At 45.8% G+C, this 25,475-nt stretch overlaps 1 protein-coding gene across 1 annotated transcript in view; it reads right to left on the bottom strand.

Moving 5' to 3' along the window:
- The window catches only part of CCT4 (chaperonin containing TCP1 subunit 4), a 153,849-nt gene that overhangs the window by 20,076 nt on the left and 108,298 nt on the right, over positions 1 to 25,475 (bottom strand). Inside the window, exons 10-12 of the mRNA XM_086927640.1 lie at positions 19,407 to 19,517; positions 19,197 to 19,327; positions 3,548 to 3,782 (exon numbers count right to left, since the gene is read on the bottom strand). Coding sequence (XP_086783766.1) covers positions 3,548 to 3,782; positions 19,197 to 19,327; positions 19,407 to 19,517 — 477 coding nt within the window. The remainder of the gene's footprint in view (positions 1 to 3,547; positions 3,783 to 19,196; positions 19,328 to 19,406; positions 19,518 to 25,475) is intronic.

Here is a 25,475-nt window from a genome sequence, read left to right as displayed (position 1 = left end):
TAAAACAAGTTTAGCTTGGTTTGGCCAGGATAGTAAGACCACAAGAATGTCATCAGAGGTGACCGGTAACCGTATTGCCTCACAGCCTAGGTGAGATGCAACCCAGGTCGTGAGCCCCCCTGACGGTCGGCCTTTACTCTCCCACCTTGCTGGAATGAAAAATGACTGGTAACCTTGGTGCCCATAGTCTTCTCTTGCCCAGGTTTCCTGGAACATACAAACGTCTTCAGTCTCAATGTAGTTTGCCCAGTCGGGGTCGGCCAATTTGTTAGCCAATCCGGCAACATCCACCAGATTAGTCTCAAGTGTTCAGGGATGTCAGTTGCCGTGCCAGAAAGGTGGGTGGAGACGGTTTCAGACACTGGATCAGTCACTGGTTCAAGAACATTGCCAACAGTGGGGGCGGATGGCTCAGGAAATCTACAGGAGCCATTATCCAAAGTCACTGGGTTGTAAGTGGACAGTCAGTCGACCCCATCCAGACCATTCAAACAGTTGAAACGGTTAAAATGAAGATAGGGTGTGTCGGGCAATTGAAAATTTGGGCGTTGTGCATAATCTTTGTGTCTGCGTCTACGTTCCACCCTTGTCCATTCTTCATGCGGTGGCTCATAGTGCATGCGAATAGGAGGAAAGAAAAAGGTTACTGGCAAGGTCTGAATAGTAGAATCCAATGAACGATTCACCCCTTCACAGATATGCAAAACAGTACCCGGGTCTTTGAAGGTTACCAAAATACAATCCCCTATTATTGTTTTCTGATTTTCCCTAGCCATGGGACCCTTCTAACCATAATAATCTCATTGTTAAAATGTGGTGGTAGGGGCCGATTCCAATTTAGCCATTTGATGACCTTTTTCTTCAGGGATTGGAAGTCTTCGTTTTCTCCTCTTTGCAATTGAGGGGCGCCTGCTAGCACCACAGTTAGCCTGTTGGCTTCTGGAGGCAAATCTGGTCTCCGTGGTCTTGGGACGGGCCGGACCAGAGAGGGAGAGGAAGTGTTGACAACTTGGGGGAAGCCAGAGTTGGTCCCTGTGTGTAAACTATGGGGGGCAGGGTCTATCGGTTGTAAGGGCATATTGGTTAGGTTATTGCGTGGAGCCTGGACTGGAATAGCCATAAGTGGCTGAAAGGGGGGGGCAGTGGGAGTGCCCTGCGGAGGGACTTTGGTGGCACCCTGTGAGACTCCGGTTTTAGGAAGGTTACCTGCAGGAGGATTAGGCCCCGCATTTTTGGATTGCTTACCAACTAAAGTGTTCAAGGTAGTGAGATGCCTCTAGAATTTTAAGCCTGATCTCAACTTTTTCAAGCTATCACTAATAGGCTGCAAAAGTGAACGAAATAAAAATTCTATGCTCCCTAAGGATGTGAGAGAGGGGGCTATATTGGACGTATTAGCCGCTAGGTCACTATTAGTAGCAGCTATATTAGGGCTTGAATCCTTAGAGGGGGTGGCGATAGGCACAATATCAATGTCCCTGCCGGGGGGGGTGGGGGGAGGGGGGGTGGGGGATTGCGGTTTTATATTTTTTACCGAAATCTAGATGGGATAGATTGGTTTTCCCCTGCCCCCCCCTTGTCTTCCTTCTGCGTTTGCTAGGTGGAGGCCCATGCAGCTCCACCACAACACTTTGCTTTGGCTTGCTTTTCTTATTTTTGTTCAGTGGGGGAGTTTGGGTAACCAAGTCCACTGCCATGTTGGGTGATAAGGATGGGGTGGTCTCTGCGATCTTTTCGGGCAGGATACCAGGGGTGCTTGGGATTTCCCGTAATAATAGAGGAAAGTCCTCTAGAGTCGGTAAACTTAGGCTATCAGTGGGGGTATCCTTCTCTTGGGAAGTGGGATACGGGATTATCTCGGTCAGGGGTCTACTCTTCATAGATTCGATGGAGCGGTGACGCTCCACCCTACGCCTCTAAGGAGTTTTCTTTGCCCCGTCTCCTTTGGCGGATTTAAAATAATTGTCCAACGTCCCTGTGTTGCTTCCCCCCGCCCTTGATGGGGTTTCACATAGTGCCAGCGAAGGCATCACCGTATTCAGTTCCTCAGTTCAACTGCAGTTTGTGAGGAATCAGATGAAAGAGGGTTGGCCCAGCCCAGCCTCTTTCGGCCCCTGACGGCCACAGACGGTCCCGCCCTTGTCCCGGGCTTCTCCCGGCGCCCTCCCGCGCAGCGGGAGCGATGCTTCCTCTATATAGCTATTCAATTGGCTGACTAAGGGTGGGCGGGGCCGGCAGGGAGAGCAGCCCAGCTGGTCAATGGGCGCGCGGGGACTCCTGGTCCTCGGAGTCCCCCGCAATCGCTCGCAGCCCTGCCGGTGAGTCCGAGGTTGTCCCCTTAAGTTGCACCACAAACCGCGAAGCGGGACCCGCGTAGCGAGTCCGGCGAGGCGCGGCGGCAGAGCAGGTTTCCGCACGAGGGGGCTGTCAGCAGGCTTCCGCACAAGGGAGTGGCGGCGTCTTTAGCAACTCCACGTTTCCTCAGGTGTTCAAATGTAAGCAAATGTACCCCAGCAATGATGCAACTGAGAGGGAGCTATAAAAAATAAAACCTTGCCCAGCCAGCATTGTAAAGACATCGCCATGAGTACCCTGAATGGCATGCAACATATCAGCCTAAAACTGAGATTGCCTATTTTGTCAGTCATTTCCCAAGAAATCGTACATGGAAGGACCTAAGCTTCCCGTACTGAATATAAAAACAGCATAGTGAGAAAGAAATGCTTATGACCTTCCTGTGCAGATAAATGCAGTATGATTTCCTCAGTTATACATTTTATATAGCTTATTGGCACAAAAATCTTTTTTTTTAAAAAGAAATAAAAATTATTTTATTGCCTTTACATACTTTTTACACAGCTCCCAAAATTATACTTCAAGTAAACCGCTGGCTATAAAGCACAATGGGTAGACTTTATTGGTAAAAACCTTTATTTCAAGATGGCTTCTGCTGTTCCCAAATATTTCCTTCCAGAAACTGAAAACAATGCACTGCAACAGAAACACTTCCACGAAGGTGGAATGACGCAAAACAGTCAACAAAACGAAGGGAGAGACACTTACTCCTCAGAAACCCACTCTATGTATAGGGTTTAGAAGAGTAGGGACATAAGATCTGGCAGAAATCTGCACTCTCGAGACCTACAAATGAACTGCTTTAACCGTTACTGCACCTTGTTCTGAGACACTCGAGTAGCTGGTTTCTTAAAGTTAAAAGGTCAAAAAGTCTCCCAGCTTAAAATGTACCCATCTGTGCCACTGCCCCTTTATTTCACCTTGGAGAATTAAGATGAATTTGTTTAAGCAAACTGCTGTGGTGACATTTTAAATATCGAGGGATGCAAGTAAAAAAATAAAAATACAAACTAAAATAAATGTTTGTTTCAATTTGTTCTGGGATCCAGTACAAAGGCAGAGAAACTTTTAGGTTTAAAAATAATAAAGAAAACCCCATAATTGGAAAACATTCATTGACTAACGATCTTAAAATTACAAGACAAAATACAAAACAATAGTTGGCATTAATACAAAAGCCATCACATCTTACCTTTCTAACATTAATGCCGGATGTTTTTTCTCCCTGTGCATGTCTATTTCTCAACTCTGTCACAGTAGAAATGGGATTAAGGCCAGCATTTTCTGCTAACGTGGATGGTATGACTTCAAGTGCATCCGCATAAGCTCGTACACAATAGGACTCCATGCCACTCAAAGTGCGAGAATACTCATTCAATCGCAAGGCCAATTCAGTTTCTGGAGCACCACCTCCTGCTATTAGAGCTCTGCAATTTGAAAATTGAGAAAAAAAAAAACTGTTCAACAATCTGTAAACTCTACACAATGACACAAAAAAAGGAAAACCAACATTTGAGATTAAATACAAAGGTCACCGGCACAAAAGGTTATACTATGCTACTTACAATCGCATGAAACTTAACCGGTTTACCACCCAGCTAGGATCTGACAAGTCGATCTGGAAGTACTGTAGAGGCCAATCAAAAGGGATACCTATCTAGAAATAGGAGCAATACTTGCACAAGCCCAGAGATTCAGAGTGATTCCGCATAATTAACACTAGCTGTAAATTCATAGGGCATCATTGATAGAAGAACTGAAGTTGGTTCATAAAGGCAAGAAAAGTTAATTGCACATACCTTTCCAATCACCAGGATCCAATGGGGGTGGGGGGAGCTGGGAAGGGGGGGTTGTGGGAGGGGCTACAACACGCAAGTTAGTTTTCTAGTAAGCATCTGTTCATGGCATGCAGTGCTGTAGATTCTCATGCTTAGCATAATCTCTTCAGCTAGTGTTGAGTTGAGATGTGTGCAAGATCTTTTTCTTTAAAGAAAGTCTTTTGAGTCACAAGGTACAGTGACGACTCCTTGCTTGTAATGCGCATGGTCCTTAACACCATTGTTAGATTGTTTTCTGCAAAGGCGGGTGAGGCTGGAGTGTGAAGGATAGTGCAGTGTAGTGAGATGACCATGGAAAAGGAATGTAATATATAAGTAACTATAACCAACAGAACTTTCCGGGGAGGAGGGTGGGCGTATGAATCTACAGCACTACATGCCGCACACAGATATGCTTACTGTGTAAGCAAAGTTTTCTGTTCGAGGCACATATGGCTGTAGACACACATGCTTAGCATAGACTGTAAAGCAGTACTCCTCGATAAGCAGTTGCTAACCTGTGGGGGTTGCAGTGGTTTGAAATAGTGCAAGTAAAACCACTTGGCCCATATCAACTTGACAAGCCATTACATCTACAGAGTAATGTTTTGTAAATGTATGCAGTGTAGACCATGTAGCTGCTTTACATATGTCAGCTGTAAGTATTTTTACTAAGGCGGCCATAGAAACTCTTTATTGAGAGCAGAGTGAGCTCTTGGAGGGATAGGTAGAGATTTTAGCTTTAGCATAACCGGTTTGGATGCATTTGACAATACAAAGTGAAATGCCCGATTCAGAATCGACCTTCCTTTATGTTGTTTTGAAAAGGCAACAAAGTTGTGTCTTTCTAAATGATTTGGTTCTATCAATATAGTACACAAGGGCCCTTTTTACATCTAAACTTTGTAGAGCTCTTTCGAAAACTGAGTTAGTTTGGGGTAAAAATACTGGCAATTTGATGGATTGCTTTAGGTGGAATAGACCACCACTGGAAGAAATTTCGGATTGGTACACAGTAACACCCCATTTTAATGTTCTAAGGTTAGTGCCTGAAGCCCACCAACATGTCTGAGTGAAGGGATAACCTTTTTAATTTACACCTATCAGGATAAAAACTGTCGGACTAGGGAGGCAGAGAACAGCCGCGATCGAAACAATACTGCCAATAGTAAACAATGACTGTGTCAAACCAAGGCAGAGGAACACACGTCCAAACCCAACGGCATAAGAAAACAATCTAATATTGAAGTGGAGGACCATGAACAATAAACAAGCAAGAGGAGTCACTATACCTTGAAACTACAAAGACTTTCTTCAAAGAAAAACAACTTACACACATCTATACCCAACATTAGATGGTGGGATTATGCTACGGATGTACATCTACAGCCATACATGCATACAGATCTCTACCCTATATTAGGGATGCGCTCTGGAAAAAGTGGGGGGGCGTTATGATTAATCTACAGGAAGACTGCATATCCAGCAGAAAGAACGTTACCAAAGATCAAGATCAGTAGCATCTTTCTAACTGATCTTTTCTGCAGATTCCACATCATAAACACTCAATAGGTAGCAAGCTTTAGCTACTCAAATCAACCAGACCAATCTGAAACTAGATCTACACAAAATGTGACTAACTCTCTGCATGTGAATCAAGGCAGTAATGCTTTGTATAAGTCTGTATAAAGGGCCAAGGCTGCACTTGGAAAAATATTGAGCACTGGTACCTCCTAAAGATGTGTAAAAATAGCAGCTTTCCCTCACATTGTATTGTAATTGCACTTATATAGCGCTTACTACCCTGATGAGGTGTCTAAGTGCATTTTTGGCAAGTAGCACGCTACTCCGGAACCCATAAAGGATTAGTGTTGAATTATTATAGTGAAATATTAAAGTAATTTGAGTGGTGGCTAGGTTAGTCAGTTATTTAGATTGAGAAGGATAGCAGAGGGATAAAGAGGGAAAAAGGTTGTGCGGCCAAGATGTTCTCTTGGTGGTTTTATCTATAAAATGATTATTTTAAAACCCTGTAGATCAAGTTCCGCTGTCAATGGCAGGATGAATAGCACTCAAATAAAAATGATCATACTCCCCAGGTTCCTTTAACCATACATAACTATATAAATTCGATTTAATTCAGCTTTAAGTGCATTGAGGATGCAGCTCATTAGGCTCCTATGGGCAGAGGTACAGCTGAGAATAGGATGGGAAGCCCTTATCCTACCCTTCAAAAGGGGCAGGTTGAGGTACTAGATCCGTGGTCAAACGTACAAAGTTTTTTTGTGGCTGCTAACGGCCCCATTCACAGAACCGGGCCGTTTGCGACCACAAAAAGCATTTTTTAAATGTACACAGCCCTATTTGAGATTCGGTAACCTATAACTGAATCGCAAATTGTGTTTGAGATTCGGTATTAGGAAGCGTTCCTTGCTAGTACTGAATCGAGGTGTATGTGTGAATGTTTTACGACCGAAAAGAGTTTGCAAAACATTCACATTTTACCACCTTCTTCAAGTAGGAGGTAACCCATTTGCAAATGGGAAGGGTTTCCCTTTTTGAATGTTTGTAAAAACATTTTTTTATGAGCAGGCAGTGTCCCATAGACCACTGCTTTCTCTTAACATGTGAAAAGAAAACTAATTTTATTTTTGAAACGCATGCAGTTTTCCTTCAAGGAAAACCGGCTGCATTTAAGAACACTTTTTAATTGCTTTATTCAAAAGCAATCACAGACATGGTGGTCTGCTGACCCTAACAGGCCACCATCCCGGTGAATTTTGCGATTCCTAATGTGTCGCAAACCGAGAGCTATCTCATGAATATTAATGAGGTAGGTCTATTTGCGACCCAATGGGATTCGCAAAATGTGTTACACACACATTTGCACAGCAACCTGGGAAAGAGACAAACAGTTGTGGCAACTTGCTGGGCTTGGAAATACATAGGAAAGAAAATTGGGAGTGCTTCTACAATAGTCATCCGTCTTATTAATACATAATTTACACACTGTTAACCGGAGAAAGCAGGGCACTGGCTACGTTGGGAAAAGTGGGGCATTTACATGCCAATTGTGAGTTCCTTACAGGTCAAACTCCAAAGCATCCCCCTAGACGATTTCACATTTTATAGACTTAAGCATACGGTGCGAAATAAATTGCCAGGATTTCCCACTGAACCATGAGGACTCATTCTGCAGACTCGGATCACAACATCCCAGAATGCCATAGATTGTTTTTCAAACTATAACTGATTAGGTCTCCAAGGGTGATAGCAGGGGTGTAACCTCCTCCCTCCCTCCCAACCCCCACCCCCCCTCACCCCCCCCCCCCCCCCCACGTCGCACCCAACACTTCAGAGGTGCCTCTTTTGGCCCAAGACCAATTAATATCTGTGAAATATGGGAGACTCTGAGGTCCTTTGTTACATTCTGCAGAAGTGCACCATCATTTTGCATTTTGCCAATGGATTAAGGGTATAGTAAATCAGACATGGGGGAAAGGATCTAGAAATTGAAATAATGGATTAGATATATCAATAATGTTTCTTGCAAACAAAATTGGCATCCCTAATCACAGGCATAAGGTGCTACATTACAAGTTTGTGTCAGGCTTATATAAATTAGACTAAAGCAAACCACATCACTGTTCCCATTGCAGCACAGAGCAGGCAGACATTTTACATTTGGTATGGCAATGTGCACCAGTATTAGAATTTTGGTCACTCATCTTCAACATATCAAGCATGATTGGGAAAAGGCTGGAGCCAAACCCACAAATGGCTATTGCGCTCTGTAAAATTGACACAGAGCTTCTCAGATCTATAGCTATGGCGTTATTGTTGGCCAAGTGTAGCATTGTAAAGTGTTGAGGATGGGCAACATATGTCAAAAAAGAAAAACTGGATAAAATTTTCGTTATGTGCAATAAACAGTCTGAAATATATGCAGCGCTAGAGCCTCTGACCTCAAGACCTAAAGATAGCCATAACCCACAGTAGATGGTACCTACAGCGGGAAGAGGATTAGGATGGAACAGGGGCACAAAGCAACCCCCCTTTACAAAGGAAAAATCAGCTACTTTAGCCACAAATGAAACTACTGAAGGGACTGATGAAAGTTAGGTTCAAATTTCCTTCAGAGGCACACAGCGCACACAAATATGATGCAAATGCCAGGGATTGGGACTGTATATAATAAATTGGCTGACATTCCCTACCGGTTTTTTGGTCAGCAAACCCTATAACTATTTGACCAACAACAAACTCCTTAGTTCCTTCTAGACAAGTCTGAGGTCTATATAGAGCAGTCACTCCGTTTTGTATGGACGGGGTAACACTAGTTAGAAGGAATATCTTCTTGGAGAATTGTAGGCCAGACATAATCCTAAATTAAATATTGTCTGTATTACTGCTTATGTAATACTTCGGAAAAAACGAAGACAGAAAGGGAAATATTTTGTCAGGTGTTTCATTAAGCATGAATGCAGAGGCTTACATGGGGAAACCACAAAAGTTAAATCCTAGTTCCTGGTGGGATACAAAAATCTGTGACTGAAAAAAAAGAAGCTTTGTTTTGATAAACATTTTCACCATTATCAGGCAAAAACAAAGAGTCTAGCTTAACCCCTTCGACGCTGATGACGAGTTGGGCTCGTCATGGCGTAGCCTCCTCGCACGCTGATGACGAGCCCAGCTCGTCACGCTAAGTGCGATTTAGAAAAACTCAGCGCAGGAGCGGAATTCCGCTAGCGCGCATGGAGTTAAGCAATGACAAAGGTACACATGGCAGCCAAGAATCCCACAACAGAATCTATATTGCAATGCTAATCAAGGTCCGATATGAGGACATTCTAGTCAGCGGAGCAACTGACAATATTTACTTCTCTATTGAAGTACACTGCCTTCACTGAATCTTCTTGCAATCAAGATGACATCCAGCATATCAGAGTATACATCTACAAGTCTTTGCGACATATACTCATGCAGATGTATGAGCCTTAAGTTCAGGCAAAGAAGTAATCAAACTGTCGGCTGGTGCTAGCCTAGGCAGTATAGGTCAATAAGGTTGAGCTGAAAGTCAGAATGGCAACGCACCATGATCACCTCATTTAGCGAACAGACTCACCTGAGCCAAGACTTCTGAATCTTTTCTAAAAGAAGTCCACATAGGGGAGAATGAAGCTTTGTGTAGGACACACTTTTCTTTTCTCTGTGGGGAAAACAGTGAAAGACCCTCTTCAACACATCCACCAAAAGTGGTGGGCAGGAGGTGATCCGTTATTCATCCCACCAGGAATAGGAGTTCTCAGCCATGTGCTGGGTTATACCCATCACCATTTCAAAAGTGTAAAAGCGTTGAAACTAAGTTGGCATGGGCCCCCATACATACGCTTGAGAGCATTTCCAAACATTCAATGCAAACCACGCCTAGAAACTTCCTATTCTCGCCAATTGAGCGACATTTACAAGTGAGGATTTCTCGGTCTTTGTGGCAGTAAAATCTGCACTCTTAAAATAATTTGTGAATTGCAGAAGTTACTTTGCGAATTTATGGAGGTGGAGGGGCTGGTAGCGTAACAAGGGTAAAGTTGGTTGTAAACTTACATTTAATATTAAATATAGTACTTTGATTATGTAGCCATGACTTTAAACAGGAAACTACTTTTATCATCAGCTTACTTCTCCCCTGAGGTGGAAGCCGGGGGTTCTTTGCTGTCCTCTTACAATACGGTTAGCTCGTTATTGAATTAAAAATAATGCGTTTTTTAAAAAACTGTACATATTCCAGCCTGCATCTTTTAATTACCCTCTTCACCTCGGCGCGAGACTTGCGTCGCTCCGAGGCTGCTCTTGAGCTACCCTGCCACAGCGCTGCTGTTAGGCGCTGGAAACTAGTTTGCTCGATCCATCTTGGCCGCCATCTTGAGTAGGGTAAGGCTGCCGGTCGAATTGTTCCTCCCTCCCTCCCTCCCTCCCAGTTTACTTAAGGGTGTGTTCAGCATGCCATGTTAATTGCTTACTTCTCCCCTGAGGCGGAAGCCGGGGGTTCTTTGCTGTCCTCTTACAATACTGTTAGCTTGTTATTGAATTAAAAATAACACGTTTTTTAAAAACTGTACATATTTTAGCCTGCATCTTTTAATTACCCTCTTCACCTCGGCGCAAGACTTGCGTCTCTCCTAGGCTGCTCTTGAGCTACCCTGCCACAGCGCTGCTGTTAGGCGCTGGAAACTAGTTTGCTAGATCCATCTTGGCCGCCAGCTTGAGTAGGGTAAGGCTGCCGGTCGAGTTGTTCCTCCCTCCCACCCTCCCTGAACATGGATAAAAACAATAGGCCATCCCGCCCGCGCAGCGGGCGGGCGCGCCAAAGGTAAGCCTGTCTGCGCCCGTCCGCGCCCTGCAGCGCACAGGGGCCAGGCCCCCTGCTCTACTATCGGAGGACCTGCCCACTCAGATAAGGTATGTCCCCGACCAACTAAAAACTCTCATGCCCAACTTAGAGGCCTCATGTTGCCATTCCATTTATTTGGATGTACCTGTGGTAAAGTGTCCCCACTGTCAGTACACACTTAGCCCCACATTGGAGCAGTCCGAGAATGTCGGACCCCCTTTTAAAATGTTCCTTTTAAATTGTCGCTCTCTGACCAAACACGCAGTAGAAATGTCAATCCTCCTTGAGGATATTAACCCTGACGCAATATTCCTAACGGAAACTTGGTTAAGGGAAGAAGCTGACCCAGACATCACCGCCATATTACAGAAAGGTTACGGACTACAAAGGGTTGACAGGGCAGAGGAGGAGGATTAGGCATACTTTTTAAGGACTGTTATCAATGCAGAACCAGTTCTGCGCCAATTCCTACTTGCGAAAGTATGAATTTTGCACTTGACCTATCCCCCACCTTAACCTTCTCTGGCCTACTCATCTACCGCCCCCCAGGCCAAATGGGCGATTTTTTGAACCTTCTTCCCTCTAAGGTCGCTGAATCAGCTGTTTCTTTGCCTCATTTTACAGTCTTGGGTGACATGAATATTCACTTAGACGACCCTATAGATCCTCTAGCTACCACCTTTCTGAACAGTCTCGCAGCCCTACAGATTGTTCAGAAGGGTTTTGAACCTACACATAACAAAGGCCACCTACTAGACGCGGTTCTAAGCAATGATCAGAGACTTAAAACTGGGAACCCAGTTCCCCTCCCATGGACCGATCATTTCTTGGTCCCAATCCTTTGGCACATACCTAGCCCCCTTTCTGCGCCCCCTCGAACCACATTAAGAGGAAGGGACTGGATGGGTGGATTCCCTCTCTACCACCCCTCGACAGACTGGGGGTGACGTAGACACACTCTATACCCATTATGCCAATTGGCTACAGACCATCTTAGACACAATCGTACCCCAAAAACCCCTCAAAGAGAAAACCAAGTCCAAAAAATCACCGTGGTTTACTCCAGAGTTAAAAGTTAAAACACTCTCAAGGAACAGGACAGAAGTAGCCATCGAGAGGCAATTAAAAAATATAAAGCTAAGATTATATTGGCACAAGCTCTATTCTACGAGGAAAAAATTACAACATCCGCCAATTCTCCGAGGGAACTATTTCGGATAGCGAAATCCTTAATCAGTACCCCTTCCACTCGGCAGGACCCCCGTGAAGCCCAGACCCGCTGTGACAATCAGGCAGAGTACTTCTATCAAAAACTTCAAGCCATCTCCTCATCATTTGACCAGGTCAGTCATCACCCAGTGGGAACAGAGTCTGTTCCTTCAACTACCGTTTGCCAACTAGCTGAATTCCCATTACTCGATGAAGACTCGCTAAACTCCCTTATGCTGAAAGTCACAGCAGGCTCCCAGTTAGATCCTGCTCCTCCACGACATCTCTTGAAAATCGCGGATACCATCAGACCAGTAATTTTAAATATCGTAAATATGTCAATCACCACAGGAAGACTTCCAGAAATATGGAAATGTGCACAAGTTAGGGCTCTGTTAAAAAAAAAAAACAACCTTGACCCTGGTAAAATGACTAATTACCGCCCCATCTCACTCCTTCCTTGGGTAGCTAAGCTGCTTGAGAAACATATTAACACCAGTCTTATGTTTTACCTGGAAGCCAACCACCTGCTCCACGATTCTCAAGCCGGCTTTCGCCCAAAATTGGGGACAGAGGCGGCACTACTGACTGTCACAGAATTAGCCCGCAGGCACATGGATCAAGGCGGCACCACAGCAATTATGCGGTTAGACTTAAGTGCCGCCTTTGATACCGTGAATAGTAACATCCTTATCTCCTGATTAAAACAGCTCGGAGTGACGGGAAGTGCCAGCTTATGGCTACAGTCTTTTTTGGAAAACCGAACTTTCCAGGTGGTGGAGGGTGACATTCATTCCAAAAGTTGGCCTCTTAATCAAGGTGTGCCTCAGGGCCCCTCCCTGAGCCCCACACTTTTAACGTTTATATGCAACCATTGGCGCAGGTCGTTCACCCTTTTGGTTTTGAAATCGGGACCTACACTGATGGCACTCCGCTCGTGCTGGCCCTGAATCAGCCAGGTCACACACCGTCGAACTTGAACAGTTGCCTGGTAGCAGTCACAGAATGGATGGCCTCTTCCCATTTAAAACTTAATGGGGACAAAACTGAACTGATGTTCCTGGGGAACACAGCTGACCCCAGATCAACTCTACATTGGCCATTCTGCATGGGCCCCCCCTCAGAACCAAAAAAGCTAATTAAAAGCTTGGGCATGTGGCTGGATAATACTCTTACTTTTAACCAGCAAGCTACAATACTCTCCGCCACCTGCTTCGGGCTGATGCGTATGCTGCGGAAAATTCTACCACTTCTCCCTTTTCAGGCCCGCAGGATAAGGGTCCAGGCCATCATCCTGTCCCGTCTCGATTATGGGAATGCCCTATATCTGGGTGCACCGATCAGCACACTCAAAAAGCTGCAAGTCACCCAGAACGCAGCAGCACGTCTACTGTTAGGCCTGCCCCGGAGTCACTCGGGCACCGCTGCCCTGAGAAATTTACACTGGTTGCCCATCCAAGCCAGAGTAAAATTCAAGGCGATGTGCATAATGCATAAGGCCATGTGGAAAAACGCCCCCGCAATTATCTGTTCCTTAGCCACACCGTACTATCCTCAAAGATCATTGCGTTCAAGCACGGCTTTTTTGGCAACAACACGCAAAATCAAACGGGCCAGGTGGGGCGGACGCTCCTTCTCCCTGAATGCGGCTGTGACTTGGAACTCTTTACCTTCCACGCTCCGGAATGAGTCCAATCTTTTAAAATTCGGCAAAACCCTTAAAACTTTTCTTTTTTCCAAATAAATCAGTAGTCTCTCAGAAGTAAGCAATTATAGCGCTACGAGGCCTTCGGGTAGTAATGCGCTTTACAAAACCCATTTTCATTTCATTTCACCAACTTGAGCATCTGCCTAAACAGTCTGTCCTGGCATTAGATTAAGAAGCCATTATTTTCCTTGTAGAAGAAAATTAACTTTCCTAGAATGGGAGCGCAATCCTGTTCAGCCAGTACTGTCAGTCAAAAAGAACAGACTATGCTAAACCATGGTAGGAAAGCCTTCAGAGCAAGATGGGCTGTGCTGAACTCCAACATTTTTATATGGCTAGTATTGTGGAATGCAGAACAGGAAGCTTGCATAGTTGTGTCATCCAACCCTGAGGACGCATATGAGATCTCAGCTTCAACATTTTCGAAAGGTAAGACAATCAACATTTAAGCTCATGCGCCAATAGTTCAGAAGTACTGGGCTCCATCTGTGATGACCATTATATCCTCATAATCCCCTGTAGCCACATACTATTTATTGATAGTCGAGACATCACTGAAATGGACCCAAAAGCAACACAGGTTTCTGGAAAAATGCCGAAGACCACCATACCAAACAGCAACTGCACAGTGAAATGAATGAAATGAAATTGGATTTGTAAAGCGCATGGCTGCCCGTAAGCGTCCCAGCGCTACCAGACGAAAATAAGAAGCTCTAAGGGGGGCAGGAGATTTTTAAGGGTCTTTGGGAAAAAGGAAAAATTGAAGACATTTGCGAAATTTGGCAAGGGATGGTTCGTTGCGAATGTGTCTTGGGAGAGCGTTCCAGGTCTTTGCTGCATTTACCGAGAAGCGGCGGCCTCCCGAGCGAGCTTTCCTGACTCTGGGGACTATGACCAAGTTTTCAAGATCTGATCTCAGGACACGTGGGGGTCTGTACGGGCGAATCAGGCTTCTTAGTGCCTGAGGTCCTTTGCCTTGGAGCGCTTTATGAACGATACATGATGATTTAAAGGAAGCCAGTGCAGGGCTTTCAGCAACGGTTTTGCAGAGGCTCTTCTTGGGGCACCCATGAGCATCCTGGCAGCAGCGTTTTGTACTCGTTGTAGGGTATTGATAGTGGCTTCCGGGGCTGCCAGGAGCAGTGCATTACTATAATCCAATCTAGACAGGATCAGTCCCTGAATCAGTAATTTTCTAGATTGGAAGGGTAGCAGTGGGAGGACCTTCCGCACAGTTCGGAGCAGGCCGAAACATGTGCCTGCCACTTTCTGGGCATGTGACCTGAAGGTTAATTCAGGTTCGAACCATACCCCCAGGCTTTTGATTTTGTCTTTTGGTGGGGGCACCTCACCCATGCAGGGGAGCCACGATGAAATGGGCAGGGAGGAAAGTTGGTGACCCAGAATTAAAATCTCGGTTTTTGCTCCGTTCAGTTTGAGCTTGGAGATAGACATCCAGGAGAAGATTTCCGAGAGGCAGGCCGAGAGGTTGTCTGAGCATCCCGTATTTTGCGTCAGCGAGATGACTAGTTGGGTGTCATCTGCGTAAGTGACGCATTTAATCCCGAACGGGGCTACTACTTCCTCCAGTGGGGCCATATATACATTAAATAGGGTAGGGCTCAGGGATGAGCCCTGGGGGACTCCACACTGGAGGGGAGTGGATTTGGACAGGATGCCATTTTCCCAGATCTTAAATGCTCGTTTATCCAGAAAGGATTCCAGCCATTTCAGGGCTGTTCCCGTAATCCCAAGTCTTGCAAGACGGTGGACTAGTATTTTATGGTCCACTGTATCGAATGCAGCGCTTAGATCCAGGAGGATCAGAACTCCGGATCCCCCTGAATCCAAGATGCATCTTGCTTCCTCAGTTACCACTATGAGGGCTGTATCAGTGCCCTGGCCTGGGCGGAAGCCCGTTTGAGAGCCACTCAACAGGTCATTGCTTTCTAAAAACCCAGAGAGCTGCTGATTTACAATTTTTTCAGCAATTTTCCCCAGACCAGGTAGCAGCGAGATAGGGCGGAAGTTGGCCAAGTCAGCCGTGTCTAGGCCCGGTTTTTTTAGGAGAGTCTTGATTCTTGCTTGCTTCCAACTGGGTGGAACCACCCCTTTAGTGAACGAAGCATTTAGTAAATCTGTTGCAAGGGGGGTGATGGTATCAGCTACTTGTTTAAGGATATACATGGGTGTAGAGTCAGATGGAGACCCACGCTTCACTGCAGAGAGCGTATTACGGAAATCATCCATAGAGATGGTTCTAAGGCTATCCAGCCGGGGAGTGTGGATCGGGGCGGAGAAGGCTTCATCGCCTGCAACGGGGACAGCCTGTGGGAGGGAGTCAAGTATTCGTTGTACTTTGGTGTTAAAGAACTCTGCGAGCAAGTCACACCTAGCTTCTGTACACTCCTGGTTGGTGGTTGGAGTGGCGGATTTAAGCAGTTGCTTTACAATTTTAAAAGTCTCCTTAGAGGAGTTGGGGGACGTGTTAATTTGGTCCTCAAAAAAAGCCGCCTGGGCTTTCTGTCGTGCAGCTTTATACAGTCTTAGGGCCGCCTGGTAGGAGAGCTTACTGGTGGTTGCCCAGTCCATCCTCCAGGTGCGTTCCAGCTTTTTACAGTTTTTCCTGAGATCTCTCAGTTCCGTGGTGTACCATGGTGATTTGAAACTGCTACTTTTCTTTGTGATCTTTTTCAGGGGCAGTACTGCATTGAGGGAGTTGGTAAGCCAATTCTGAAAGTTTAGGTCTGCTAGCAGGGGGTCCGATTCTGCCACAGGAGCCGTTTGTTCTAGGGCCTGGGTCCATTCTTCCACTGATAGTTTTGCCCATGCTCTCTGTAGAGTCCGCGGGCGGGGGCGTTTTTTCCTTCTGATGGAGTTTTCCAGGAGAAGGGGACCATAAAATGGTCAGACCATGGGAGTGGTAGTGGTAGTGGTAGTGGGGGCTTAAACATAATGAGACTGTTTTTGGAGAAAATGGGGTCCAACAAATGTCCCTTAGTGTGTGTGCTCTCTGTGTTTAAGAGTGTTATACCCAGTGCTTTGAGGTCCGTACTGAGGTCGGAGGCCGCCTTGTCAGTGGGATCATCAAAGTGTAGGTTCATGTCTCCCAGGACTAAAAAATTGGGCGACTGGGCTGCTGTCCCTAGTATAGTTTCCAGTAAGGATCCTGTAAACTGTTTTAGGTGACCTGGTGGACGATAAATAAGGAGTCCTACCACAGAGTTAGTGGGGGAGGTTTGGATATGGAATTGGACACTTTCAGTGTCTAAGATACCACCATCCTCGATTCTGCAGGAATAGGTTTCTTTGTAAATTATTGCAAGGCCCCCGCCTTTCCCTTGTGCCCTATGCTGGCACAGTCCTCACTAAGACATCTTTTCATGACCATACAACTTCTAAATTAGGTAATAAACTATCTGCTTCAAAGGAAACACTATTCTTATGCCTGCATTCAAAGCACTCTAGAAATGATGCTTTTATTGATGTGAATGGGCCAACTTTTATCAATTCAATGATTTACCTGGGAAAGCAGCAGGAATACTGTAGACAATAAGGACTGTGTAGCTCCCCTGTAGGTATTACAACTTTAGTGGTCAGAAGTCTAGTTAAAAGGAGCACAACTACCTCCACGTGCTGACCACTCCGAGAATATTGGAGATCAAAGGGTAAGACTTTGATTAATAAAACAGAGTTCACAGTTGAAGCATGAGAAATTTCCTGCGAGACCGATGTATTGTAATATGAAAATAAGCATTTCACATATCTAGAAGGTTGCATGATCTTAAAATGCTTGGGGGAAAGATAGGCGTACAAGTATTTGCAAAAATCCATGGATGGGAATTTTCTGTACGGGGCATTCTGTGCAACAACCATTATAAGTGTAATGATTTTCTGCTGATCGTCTTGTTGCCTACATGTTTTAAATTATGCTTTAAGAGGAACATAATTCTGGTCAAGGATTTAGAGGGCTGCCCACTTTCATGAACCGGTATGATTTGGCAGCATCCACTTTATTTTGGTTATACTAACCAGTAGTCTGGCTTTAAACAAAATAAACTTAAAATTGGATTGAATCATACACAAAGCCATCTACCATCAACAAAGCGGTTTTAAATACAGATCTCAGACTGTGTCTCCTTATGGACAGTCCTTTAGTTTAGACTTGCTCCAGGATTCATTAAACATAAAGGCAGCAGCTAGGTGAAGGAGTAGTCTCCTAATGGCGGACAGAGAATACCGGCTTCTCTGTGGGTCAGCTATGGAGTGGCGAGGGTGGTGAGGTGTGTAGAAGTGCCTTTACTTAGCTCATATAGTAAAAATATCAAAGGTTACACAATCCTAGGGACAACAGACAATATGTCCCAGTTTGGCCTTGTGGGCAAATGCTTTGGTCAATGAGGTGCTTGTCCTAATTGAAGATTTCATCTCATAGCAGGAAACATGCTTGACATTTCCGGCTAAAGTTTGCAAATGACCCCAGCAATTTTAGTCGATGGTCTTGATCACTCTATTTGGGCTATTTATTTTTATGGTCACTGTCACATTTGACAAATATTTTTTCCAAATGTATTAGCAAAAAGTAGGTTGATCGTGCTGGGTCCTACGGGCCCTACAGTTAACCCAGCACATCTCCAACCAACAGCAGCTCAAAATGTTCCAGGTGTCCAATTGGTAACCGAAAGCCTGAAATTGAGCAGAGCATGAGACTGCAGAGAGGCTCCTAGGGCACAGCAGTAAAACAGTGATAAGGGACCTGCCTAGTGTGAAATTTCACCTACCAGCTATTATATACACCTGAGTTAATCCCAACTTTTCCAGTCTGGCTTGTATACAACAACTTGACACCGCTGATATAATTTGGACCGAAATTCCATCTGCACAAGACCTGAAAGCGGTATTCCCAAGCCACATTGTTGAAGACTTTCTTCACATTCGGTGACACTGGTGCACATTCCCCCCTCAGTATCCTTCACTACATAAGCTAGTCTCCTCGAATTCAATGCAGTCTTCTTTTTGCACTATAAAGCCACACTGATCCCTGAAAATCAGCTCTAGTACTACTGATCACACTCTGTTACCGGTTAACAAACGATTTGACTGTCAGTGTTTAACTTGACAGAAGGCAATAAGATGTTGAGTTTAGCACGTCTTCATTGGGTTTAGCACGATAACCATGTCTCTTGCAGAAATTCTGACAATATATCCACATCCATCACCTCCTCCAATAACTTCAATTAGCCAGCCCACTAGAGATAGCATACGTTTGTTGCATAGACCTCTGCTGGTAGCCATTGCCTCCAACCAGGTGATTTGCCGATATTAAGCATCTTTGTAGTGCCAAATATTTTTTCTTTGTTGATGGCCCCTTCTGAGAATCTACCTCCGTTTCTCTTCCAAACTAGGAAAAATGGCAGCATGATAAGTTTCCCACACTTGTGGAGGGTCAATATACAATTGTTCTAGAGACACAAGGAAGATAGTCCCTACTTGTGTACATTAAACCTACACTATTGCCCCCTATGACACTTTTGTGGTGGGAAGGAGAAGGGGCAATTTCTTTACATTAAGGCTAGGAAAGCTAAATATTATAACTGCTCTGTTCCGCAACTGTGGACACATTTTTATAAAATAATGGAAAGAAATTGTGAAACTAGCATGCAGTAAGAATATTTGCCAAAATAAACCAACAACAGTGCCAAGAACAGAAATTTACCTTTTCTTCACTAAACAACGGATAACACACAATGCGTCATGAATGGAGCGCTCTGCCTCTTCAATTACAAGCTTGTTGGAACCACGAACGACAATGGTGACTGTTTTACCAGGGCTCGAACAACCTGTGATCTATTGAGGATTGAAACAAATGATTAGAATATATCAAGGTTTATGAACAAGTGAAAATACAATATTTCATATTCCTTACCTTTACAAGTTTTCCAGAGCCGTTTAAGCTGACTTCTTCTGCGAGTTCCGCCGATCCCAACATATCGGCAGCGAACTGGTCAATATGGGCAACTGGCTTAGTTCCAATGGTCTAGAGGGTAAAAAAAAAATAATAATTCAAACATGTTAAACCAATTCGGAAGATAACAGGAAGTAAAAACAAATGTTGAATGAGTAATAGGAGCAGCTCACCTTAAAAAAAAATACAAAAAAACACTCCAAGGTTGGTACCTTTCATACCTTTGGCGGTGAAGGGTTGAGGGCGAGTTACTTACCTGTAACCAGGTTTTCAGAGTTTTTTTTTTTTTTTAATAATTATGGATGCAATAATTATTCTGCCAAAGGCAGGCTGGGATTTCTTAGTAGAAAACTTTTACCACATGCTAGAAACGTTCATGTAACATTCCACCTTGTGCATCTAGCTACTTTGTTAAGCAGCCAGAAGGAAAGCCAATAGAAAAGGCTTTGAATTCCTCAGCGGTAGAAAAGAATGAGGTTGCCATTGGATATAAAGATTTTACAGAACTACCTGGAGATACAAACAAGAGTGCACCCTAAATGCTGATCTCCATTTTTTGTGACGGTGGGTGTCTGTAAGCTGTATACCCAGATCTTTTGACTGGGTGTGAGTGTTTGATTGATTCAGATGCTCCGTCCATCACCACCGCCTTTTGTACCGCTTTGGCCGCCATAAGTGTGGCAGGGTATGCTCAGACGTGAGTCCCTTGCTCACTTTGCCACTGGATTCAAGCAAGCCGGGCTGAAGACGGCTGGAATGCCAGAAACCGGTCCTCGGAAGCTTGTTTCCGGTCCAGGGAAGACATGGCTTGGCAGTTCGGGCTGGAATGTTCCCATGAGGCACAGGGTCAGACTGATTTGCATATAGCCATGTCTGAACTGGGATGGCAGAGTGGGCTAAAGAACGGTGATGGATTAAACCCAGATCTTTTGACTGGGTGTGAGTGTTTGATTCAGATGCTCCGTCCATCACCACCCCCTTTTGTACCGCTTTTGGCCGCCATAGGTGTGGCAGGGTATGCTCAGACGTGAGTCCCTTGCTCACTTTGCCACTGGATTCAAGCAAGCATGCTGAAGACGGCTGGAATGCCAGAAACCGGTCCTCAGAAGCTTGTTTCCGGTCCAGGGAAGACATGGCTTGGCAGCTCGGGCTGGACTGTTACCATGAGGCACAGGGTCAGACTGATTTGCATATAGCCATGTCTGAACTGGGGTGGCAGAGTGGGCTAAAGAACGGTGATGGATTAAACCCAGATCTTCTGACTTGTTGTGAGTGTTTGATTGATTCCGATGCTTCGTCCATCACCACCCCCTTTTGTACCGCTGTAAGCTGTATACCAGCAAAAACAGCCACTGTTATTCTTTAGTGAGTTATTACAGGACGATACGTGTGGTGTTCTAGCAGCAACACCCTGCTTTGATAAAGACCGGCCTTTGTTGGGATTTCAAAAAGCTAAGTCCAGCTGGTCAGACTTCAGGAAGTTTTTCATCATGTCCAAGTAGAATTTTAGGCACCTTAATGTCAAACGTGTGTAAATAGATATAGTGTGGTTTAGAGCTTGGCAAGCCTTCCACTGTTTAAACATCCTTGCCTACCCAGCAGGATCTCTGAGAATTTAGCGCACTCACTACAGGAACTACTGAATGCCAAGTGGGAACCATGCTTTTTGGCAATCGTCATTCTTTAAAAGATTTTCTTGAATTCCCTAAGGGGGAAGATGAAAAATATCAGTTCCGTCAAAATCAACCATCAACTTTCTAGTCCTAAACAGGTTAAAAACAGGTTTGTTTACACAAAGTGAGAATTTTTAAAATAGTCCAACAAATCAAATAAAATCATGATGGTGTGGAGAAAAATAAAACCGTAGGATGGTAGAGAAGATAATTAGCTGTAAAGATAGGATATAAATGCCTTGCATTAAGGGTTTTTGATGGCAGTTCTCCCCATTCCGTGACAGAAGGAGACTATTCGGCTGCTTTCTGTTTTCTGCCATGCTCTGACATTGTTGGTGTGCATGCAGAGGAAGTTGGAGATGGAGGAATGCTTTAATGTTCATTTTTTTTTTAAAACAATTAAAAATTGCCTCAATATAGAACAGATCATTGGTATAGGAAAGTGCCTCTTTTTGACATGGTCACGCCCACAGTTTGCCTGGTATCGATGCAATTCTGACAGAAGTACTGCAAATGCTACTTACCAGTATGCATCTGTTCTTGGCATGTAGGGCTGCTGACATTCATATCTGTGCATAGATCACCGCCTAGTGTTGGGTCCGGATGATTGCACATTGTTGTCCTGGAAGAGTCTTCGAAGTATCACGAGATAGGTGGCTCCTCCCCTGGACTACAGTGCGCATGGGCATCGCCTCCATCCCCAGATTGTTTTTAGCCATTGGCAGAGATGGAGTGAAGTATGTGAGTGATGACCATGCTATGAGCATATAAATATACATATGAATGAATACTGCAGCTGCTACAGGCGCCGGGGAGGAGGGTGGGCGATATGAATGTCAGCAGCCCTACATGCCAAGAACAGATGCATACTGGTAAGTAGCATTTGCAGTTAGAGGCATGTGGGCTGCTGAATTCATATCTGTGCATAGAATACATAGCAGTCCCTCCATTAGCGGCGGCCGCCCGTGCCAGCTGCAGCAGTCTGAAAAAGTGTTTTGAGAACAGCCTGACCAACAGCTGCCTGCTGTTTGGAATGCACGTCTACACAGTAGTGTTTAGTGAAAGTATGTGTGGTAGACCATGTGGCTGCTCTACAGATATCTTCCAAGGGAATGTTACCTAGGAAAGCCATAGAGGCCCCCAACTTCCTGGTGGAATGGGCCCTCGGTGGGATAGTGAGAGTGCGCTTAGCTTTAGCGTAACAGATCTGAATGCATTTCACGATCCACCTAGCGATCCCAGCTTTGGAGATAGCGTTTCCCTTGTGGTGTGTGGCAAAAGCAACAAAAAGCTGCTTGGTTTTGCGGAAATCTTTGGTCCTGTCTACATAGTACATCAAGGCTCTTAACATCAAGGGTGTGGAGCATCCGCTCCGCCAGCGTCTCTGGGTTTTGGAAAAACACCGGCAACTCAATTGTCTGGTTCATATGGAATTGAGAGACAACCTTGGGTAAGAATTTAGGGTTAGTGCGGAGCACAACCCTGTTAGCATGTACTTGGAAGAAAGGTTCTTGGATGGTGAGCGCCTGCAGCTCGCTAACCCTCCGTAGCGATGTAATTGCTACTAAGAAAGCAACCTTCCAAGTCAGAAACTGTAGCTCACAAGAGTGCAGTGGCTCGAAGGGAGGACCCATCAGTCTAGTAAGAACCACATTGAGGTTCCACTCTGGAGCTGGTGGGGTCCTTGGCAGAATGACTCTTTTGAGTCCTTCCAGAAAAGCCTTGATAGCAGGAACCCTAAAAAGCGACAGGTGTTGCCTGTTTTGAAGGTATGCTGCCATAGCAGACAGGTGAATGCGGATGGAAGAGTACGCCAAATTGCATTGATACAGGTGGAACAAGTAACAAATGATGTTTTGAATGGAAGCATCTAGCGGGTCAATATTGTGGTTAACACAGTAAATGACAAACCTCTTCCATTTAGCCGCATAACAAGCTCTAGTAGTGGGCTTCCTTGCCTCCCGAATGATGTTCATGCAATCGGGGGGGAAGATTGAGGTAGCCAAACTCTAGGACTTCAGGAGCCAGATCGCCAGGTTGAGCTGTTGCGGATCTGGGTGCTGAATGTCGCCATGGCTCTGCGTCAGAAGGCTGGGAGTGAGATGAAGCCTTTGATGCGGTACCACGGACAGTTCCAGAAACGTGGTGTACCATGGTTGGCGAGCCCACGTCGGAGCAACCAGGATGAGAGTCATCGAGTGCTGCCTGAGCTTGCGTGCCACCAGCGGTATCAGAGGTGCTGGGGGAAAAGCGTACGCAAATCTGCCCGACCAGTTCATCCACATCGCATTGCCCCGTGATTGCGGGTGTGGGAATCTGGCGGCGAAGCTTTGGCATTTTGCGTTCTCCTTTGTGGCGAACAGGTCTATCTCTGGATGACCCCACCTTTGGAAGTACGGTTGGAGTACTGATGGATGTATCTCCCACTCGTGCATTTGTTGGCTGTGCCTGCTGAGCAGGTCCGCCATCTGGTTGTCCTTGCCCGGGAGATGCTCCGCCATGAGGAAGATGTTCCTCTGAATGGCCCACTTCCACATGCTCTGAGCCAGATGAGACAGCTGCGGAGAGTGTGTGCCTCCCTGCTTCTGAATGTAGTACATGGCTGTCATGTTGTCCGTCCGGATCAACACGACCTTGTTGCACAGATTTACTTTGAACGCCTTTAGGGCCATGAAGATTGCCATCAGTTCCAACACATTGATGTGCATCTTCCTTTGCTGTAGTGTCCATAGTCCCTGCACCGTGTAGTGGAGGACATGCGCTCCCCATCCCTGGAGAGAAGCGTCCGTTGTCAGGATAATCTGCGGCACAGGCTCCTGGAATGGTCGGCCCTTGCAAAGGTTTTGTGGATTCCACCAATGCAGAGAGTTGTATGCCCGACCGCTCACCAACACTAGGTCTGTCAGTTGCCCATGAGCCTGAGTCCACTGACGTGCCAGGCACTCCTGAAGCGGACGCATATGTAGCCTCGCGTGCGGGACAATGGAGATGCAGGAGGCCATCATGCCTATCAACTGCAGGAACACCTTCGCTGGAAGCGAGTCTTGAGGTCTGAATCGTTGGATCAGCGTTTGGATACTGGCGATTCTCACTGAATTTGGCTGCCAGAGTGTTTATTGTCGCGCCCAGATACTGTCGTACATGGGCGGGCTGGAGATGGGATTTCGGGTAGTTCAGAGAGAATCCCAGATCGTGCAGGAGATGAATGGTGCGGGACACGTGGTCGGCGCACTGTTCTGTTTTTGCTTGAATGAGCCAGTCGTCCAGGTAAGGGTAGACGTGGACGTTCTGGCGTCGCAGATGCGCCACCACAGTCGCCAGGCACTTCGTAAAGACCCTTGGCGCTGTGGTGACTCCGAACGGCAGAACCCTGAACTGGTAGTGCTGGTTTTGGATCGTGAATCTGAGATACTTCCTGTGGGAAGGATGCAGGGGGATGTGAAAGTATGCGTCTTTCAGATCCAACGTAGCCAGGAAGTCCCCCTGTTGAAGCAGAGGGAGCACCTGCTGCAGCGTGAGCATATGGAAATGCTCCGAGAGAATGTACCAGTTGAGGGGCCTGAGGTCCAGGATGGGCCGCAGGGAACCGTCCTTTTTGGGGATTAGAAAGTACAGAGAGTAAACTCCTGTACCCCTTTCCTGCAGTGGGACGAGCTCTATTGCGCCTTTTTGCAGCATGACCTGAACTTCTTGCTGCAACAAGAGCAAGTGCTCGCCGGACATAGGACGGCTTCTTGGAGGTATGTTCGGTGGAGTGGAGGTAAGTTCCAGACAGTAACCGTACTGGATAAGAGATTTGACCCACCTGTCCGTGGTGATGGATCTCCACGCGGGCAGGAACTGCTGGAGTCTCCCCCCGACCGGTGTTGTGTGGTCGGGGGGCAGTGACAAGGCGTCACTGCTTGTTGGCGGCGGTGGACCTGGAGCTGTTGTTTCCACGTCCCCTGCCTTTGATGTTGTTGCCTCTGTAGCCACCTCTACCCTTGTTGGTGTATGAGGTTTGGGTATTGCCTTTGTAGTACTGAGTGGATTGCGATGCCCGACCCCTTGAGGTGCCTCTGGTATTGGAGCGGCGAAAGGAGCCACCCCGAAACTGCTGAGATTGAAGGGCCCCCATAGACTTAGCCGTGTCTGTATCTTTTTTCATTTTCTCAAGCGTCGCATCCACCTCAGGGCCGAACAAATGGTCAGGATTAACCGTTTGGTTCAGGATGGTCGTTTGTATATCAGGTTTAAACCCTGAAATCCTAAGCCATGCATGCCTTCTGAGCAACACACTAGTGTTGATCGCCCTGGATGCCGTATCAGCCACATCTAGCGCACATTTTATGGAAGCATTTGTGATGAGCTTTCCCTC

Source organism: Lissotriton vulgaris, chromosome 6, assembly GCF_964263255.1.
Source record: "Lissotriton vulgaris chromosome 6, aLisVul1.2, whole genome shotgun sequence".
Classification (NCBI taxonomy): Eukaryota; Metazoa; Chordata; class Amphibia; order Caudata; family Salamandridae; genus Lissotriton; species Lissotriton vulgaris.
The sequence above is the reverse complement of the archived record's forward strand: the minus strand, read 5'-3'. Positions and strand labels throughout refer to the sequence as shown.